Source organism: Perognathus longimembris, chromosome 7, assembly GCF_023159225.1.
Source record: "Perognathus longimembris pacificus isolate PPM17 chromosome 7, ASM2315922v1, whole genome shotgun sequence".
Taxonomy (NCBI): Eukaryota; Metazoa; Chordata; class Mammalia; order Rodentia; family Heteromyidae; genus Perognathus; species Perognathus longimembris.
In genome coordinates, this window is record NC_063167.1 from 27,837,049 (window position 1) to 27,842,339 (window position 5,291).

Below are 5,291 nucleotides of genomic sequence, written 5' to 3' on the forward strand. Positions count from 1 at the left end.
GATAGAGTACTAGCCTTGAGCAAAAGAAGCTCAGAGACAGCGCCCAGGCCTTGAGTTCAAGCCATGACGAGAGAGAGAGAAAGAGAGAGAGAGAACCATAATAAGCCTTTCCAATTGACCACCTCTGTGGTCAGGCCAGTCTTTCCTGTGGATCGAGTGTGGGAGCTGAGCTGGGGGCTCAGGACAGTCCTAATGTCCATTCTCTAGTCCCTTTGCCAACAGACTGCTATAGAATGTCCTCTTACTGGACTGGGCCTGCACCTGGTGACAAGCCTTGTAGAGACTGCCTTAGGTCTCCCAAGGTCAGGGGTTGTTACCTATGGGGCCGCTCCATACCACAGGCTCCCTGACTCCAGGGACAGGGAGCTACTCCTAGTGCAGACCTCAAGAATTGCTTTGGAAGGTTTTACTGGGCAGGAGACAGAGCCCCAAGTGCTTGCTGATATGCCTTGCGTGTGCTGGCAACCTTCCCCAGGGGTCCCCTCTGAGCCAGGCCACATGCTAGCCACACCAAGAACACACCAGATGACACCACACTTGGGGCTGAATGTTCTTTCCAAAAAGTATCAAGTACACACAGTCTAGATATGGCTGGGAACCTGGACATTATACACCCAGGGGCCCCTTGGAGGAGGCCGGCAATTTAACAATGGGTCTGCAAGTCAAAAGAGAAAGAGCTGGTTAGTGGGATGAGCTGCAGTGGGGGAAGCCTGGCCAACACAGCGCATCCCTGCCTGGGCCTCCTTCCCAGGGGTCTGACCTCGTGATGTGTGGATGTCCAGGCAGAGCTGGACTCGGAGACAGCCCAGTGGAGCCTCTTGGTCTCCAAGCCTCAGTGTCCTTGGTAACATGGGACTGCTTCTTATCTGGGTACTGCCTCTTCCATGAGATGCTACGAGGAGCCCAGGAACGCCGGAGGGTGAAGGGTTTGCCCACCCCAACAGGCTGGGCACTAAGGTCTATCTTGGTCTCTGTGGGTTCTCAGGACCCAGTACATGGTGGACATAGTGGCCTTTCAGTAAACAGATGGGCAGGTGAAGGGGCCAGCACTGGGCTGGTGTGTAAGGCCTGCCCAGGGATAGCATGTGGAAGTATGTGGTGCCCACCAGGCTGCCCTGGCAGGGCCTGGGCCTCCCTGGGGATGCAGTTGGTGTGGGTCAGGCTTCACCTCTGATCTCTCCCTTAGTGTCTGGGGTTGGGTGTCGGGTCACAGGGTGGGCACTCAGAGCCCCCAGGCTGAGCTCAGCAGACATCTGGGCCCTACTGGCCCTGGCCAGGGTGCTGTGGGGGCTGGCTGGAGGGCTCCTGTGCAGGAGGGCTGGACGGGGCTCAGACGTACTCTCGGGCAGCAGTTGAGGGTCCAGGGCGATAGGGCTGTGGGCTGCTGTTGTTTCTCTCAGGCTCCGGGCAGGTACAGCAAAGGAAGGAGCCCCCCAGCATGGCCAGGCCGGCTGAGGCCCAGCCTACGAACAGAGCCGGGCCAAATTCATACCTGTAAGGGGTTAGGGAGACTGGCATCAGCAGTGAGGCCACTGCAGGCCTTGCTTCACCCTGAGCCCTCCTGCTTCCCAGACAGGGGCTGGACAGAGAAATACATGGGAGCTGGAGTTCCAGGCTTACCTCACCAGCAAGCCTTGTCCATTGCCAAGTACACTAGCGCAGATGCTCACCCACCACCCACGAATCCGCACCACCCCGGGTGGCTCAGGGAGGCCCTGCTGGCAGCAGTGCGGGCTCATTTCCCCGTCTGGCCAGTGGAGGGGGCATGGGAGGGCCTTTGCAGCCCAGATGCATGGAGTAGAGCAATCGCTGCCTTTTTCTCTCACAGCAGGGCAAGAAAGCTGGCAGCCGCCGAGCTCCCAGCCAGGAGGAGGTTGACTCCTCGGCTTGGCCCTCGGCAACGGCTCTCTCACACCCGGCCTGGCTGACCAGCCTGGCTCTTTCAGTCTGTGTCTTAGCTCAAAGCATTCCCTCCTAGAATGCTTCTACCTTCGGGGCCAAGTTCACCTCCTGAGGGCTTTCCTTGATGCTCCTCTGTGCTCACCCTGCCCCTGGCCACACCTGGACCGGGAGGCTCTTCCAGCCCCTGGAGGATGAGGCCAAAGGCTGACATTCATCTGAGTTTTGTGTTCAGCACAGGCAGCTTTGAGACAGAGACTGCCAAGGGGAGGAAGGTATCCAGTCTCAGATGGGCCTCTCGGTCTAGACCATACGTGGCTGGGGCTCTGTACCCAGGCTACAAGCCTCACCTCTGAAGTCTTTTCCTTCCACATCCCTGCCTCCTTGGAGAAGCTCACTGAGTACATCCTCACCCCACTCCGGGGCCACTGCCTTCTACCCAGGATGTAGGGCAAAGATCTTCCAGTGGCTGCTGGCTCCCACTCCATCTGCCCATTTTCTCCATTATCATCTGCTTGGGCTCCTAAATTGCTGTGTTCTATGAGAAAGCCACCTTGGGCTTCTGCAACCAGCAGAAATGAAAACAGCTGAGGTCTACTAGGCAGTCTCCAGGCCCTGGCACTTGGCTAACATGATGTACCCACATCGTGTTACAAACCCTCAAACATAGGAAACCTGAGTATCAGGTTCTGGCTCCACTTTACAGAGAAGACAGGCATGGCAGCCATACCCAGTGCCCTCCATAGGATTCCTGTCCCTAACCCAGGGCCTGGCCACCCCCGCCTGGCTTCAGGCTCCAGAACCTCTCAGGTAGCAGCTGGGGGCCATTTCCCATTTCCCCCTTCCAAGAGCTTGTTGAACAAAAGCAGGAGGCTCCCCCCCCCCGCCCCCCCAGCCCTAGCACTCACCGGGCATTGACAGGTGTGCTTGGGTTGAAGAACTCCTGGGTTACCAGGGTGGCATACCATGACACAGCAGTCAATGTGCAGAGACCTGAGGACAAAGCACGGGGGTGTTCATCTCAGCAGGCGCCTGGCTGGCTAGCAGGGCAGGACCACCTGCTATAGTAGCCTAGAGGATTGAGGAGGCAAGGGCACTCACCTGCCAGAAGGAACAGGGCCCCACCAGAGATGGCCACGCGGCCCTTGGCAGTGGGGTTGCTGTCTCCGACCCGTGTGCACTTCATGCCTACAACACTAAGGACCATGGCCACAAAGCCCAGGAGCACGGCCACCACCATCAGTGCTCTGGCTGACTGGATATGACCTGTGGCAGGACCAAGACAGTATTGAGTAGGGATGGGAGAGAAGGGGAGGGCTGGGGGAAATTGAGTAGTGCCTGAGGTCTGAACTGTGGTGGAAGGGGGCCAGACTGCCTGCCTGTCTGCCTGTAATGATGGGGGTTCGAGGACTGCATTTTCCAGTGCCCCTGAAAGGGCCCTCTGAACAGTGCTCAGATGTGCGATAGTTTGAATTCACTTTTCTGTTTCTGTCTCTTGAACCTGGGGCCCATACAGGAGGAAACGGGCAGCTCTTCCTGGGGCCATCCAGGCTCAGCAAAGGGAGAAGATATTTTCTGAGGCCTAGCTCTGCCCGGCCTGGTCCCCCGGGAGTTGTTCTGACAGTTCACTTTCCTTCACTTTATGGGTCCCTGGTGGTAGCTGTGTGCTGGGCGCTCCATGGGGGCACAGGTCAGTCTTGGAGCCTGGCTAGCTCAGAGGACCTGGGTCCTTGAGGGCGCAAAGGCCTGCCTGTACTGGCTTGATGATCTCAACTCCACAACCCAGGAAGAAAGGGGCCTGTGCTGATACCACTCTCTGCCAGCATACTTGCCTGGGTGGTATGATGGAAGAGTAAGTGTGTGCACAAGCATGTGTCTATGTGCAAAGTATGAGAAAAGAAGAACAAAGAGCTCTAAAGGGATTTTGGAGTGCCAGGTCCTCCTGTCACTCAGCCCTCCTATGTCCTATAATGGTCCCCTTGTACACATGAAAACATGAGAAGGCAAAAGGTTTGGTGACTCCCAAGGTTATGGGGCAGAACAGTGATCTGGACCTGACAGACCCAAGCACATTTTTGGCTACACATAAAAAGATAATAGGAAATAATGCAGGAGCTGGAATAGGGGCCCAGCACTGACAGAAGACTGAGAACATCCACTGGAGACCTCCCCAGCCCCCAGCACCCTCCCAGGACCTCATTCCCCCCTCCTTGGCCCCTGCAAACCAGGCCCACTGGCGCAAGACCTACCATCAAGAGCAAGCAGCGAGTCGTAGAGCTTGCACTGCACCTGACCAGTGCTCTGTGAGGCGCAGGACATCCAGAGTCCTTCGTAGAGGCCCACGGCGGTGATGATGGCATCTCCTGCATAAGAGGACTGCTTCCACTGAGGTAGGGCTGTGCTGGCGATGATGCCCACCCAGCCACCCAGGGCCAGGAAGTAGCCCAGGAGTTGGAGGCCTGAGTTAGCCATGGCCCAAGGGAAGGGATGGAGGGTCCCAGGACTCAGAGCCGGGTTAGGGTCCTGGGAAGCAATGTGCTCATGGCCAGGTGAGATGAGCAGCTGGCTCTGGAGTGCAGCTACGGGTAGAAGCCAGAAGGAGCGATGGCAGCCGCCGCAGCCACAGCCAAAGCATTAATTCTGGATTCTAGAATGCAGGGGGAGGCCCAAGGGCTGGGAAAGGCCAAGGGCCCGCCCACAGGAGTGCCTGAGCCCGGCAGGGTCCCCAACAAAGTTCCTGCCCAGCTTCCTGGGGGTGGAGGGTGGGGCCTAGGGACCAGGTGGGTACCCCTGATAGAGAAGGAGGGGCTACAGAATGACCCCTGTGACTCTCAAGGCCTTTTTGCTCCCTTCAGGGGCCTGGTGCAAGGGTCCTAAAGTTCTCAAAATCCCTACTGGGCACCAGCCCTGTGACACAAGCTTTGCTCTTGCAAGGCTGATTTGGCCCTTGGGGTTTCTGCCCTATGACTTAAGGTCAGAAAAGGAAGTCCAGCTGGAAGCAGGTAAAACTAAAATTCTTTTTTTTTTTTTTTTTTTTTTTTTGGTGCTGGTCCTGAGGCTTGAACTCAGGGCCTGGGCACTAGGGAAAACTTTTTGACAAGGGCTCTGAGGGGAGATGTGGAGAGATTTGTCTTGATATTGGCTGTTGGGGAGAAAGGTCCTGGGTACCTTGGAGCATGTATATAAAAAACGGGGGAGGCCAGATGAGGAAATATGTCCTGTGGAGTCTACTGGTGATCTGAGGGGTCTGAGAGGGCCCTTTTGTGTCTGGGCCAGAGCTGGCTGCGGGTCAGCATGGGGCCTGGCCGGGAGCTGGAGAACCAGCCCCAGCTTCCTGTCATCTGCCCAAAGGAAGGCTCAGCCCAGCCTCTTAATCCCCTTGCTAGCTGGTT

General features: G+C 57.0%; 1 protein-coding gene across 2 annotated transcripts; it reads right to left on the bottom strand.

Annotated features, from left to right (window-relative positions):
- Cldn19 (claudin 19) lies at positions 1-4,598 on the bottom strand. Of its 2 annotated transcripts, none has more exons than XR_007211582.1 (5): positions 4,149-4,598; positions 3,001-3,165; positions 2,808-2,892; positions 761-1,492; positions 1-655 (listed from the first exon to the last, which is right to left on the bottom strand). XR_007211582.1 is itself a non-coding variant. In XM_048351053.1 (5 exons), the coding sequence occupies exons 1-5, from the start codon at positions 4,369-4,371 to the stop codon at positions 607-609; spliced, it is 675 nt and encodes a 224-aa protein (XP_048207010.1). In that variant the 5' UTR covers positions 4,372-4,595; the 3' UTR covers positions 1-606. The 2 variants fall into 2 exon arrangements, 1 of the variants encoding a protein (XP_048207010.1); XM_048351053.1 differs by having other exon boundaries at positions 1,340-1,492; positions 4,149-4,595.
- Between the last annotated feature and the right edge of the window lie 693 nt (positions 4,599-5,291).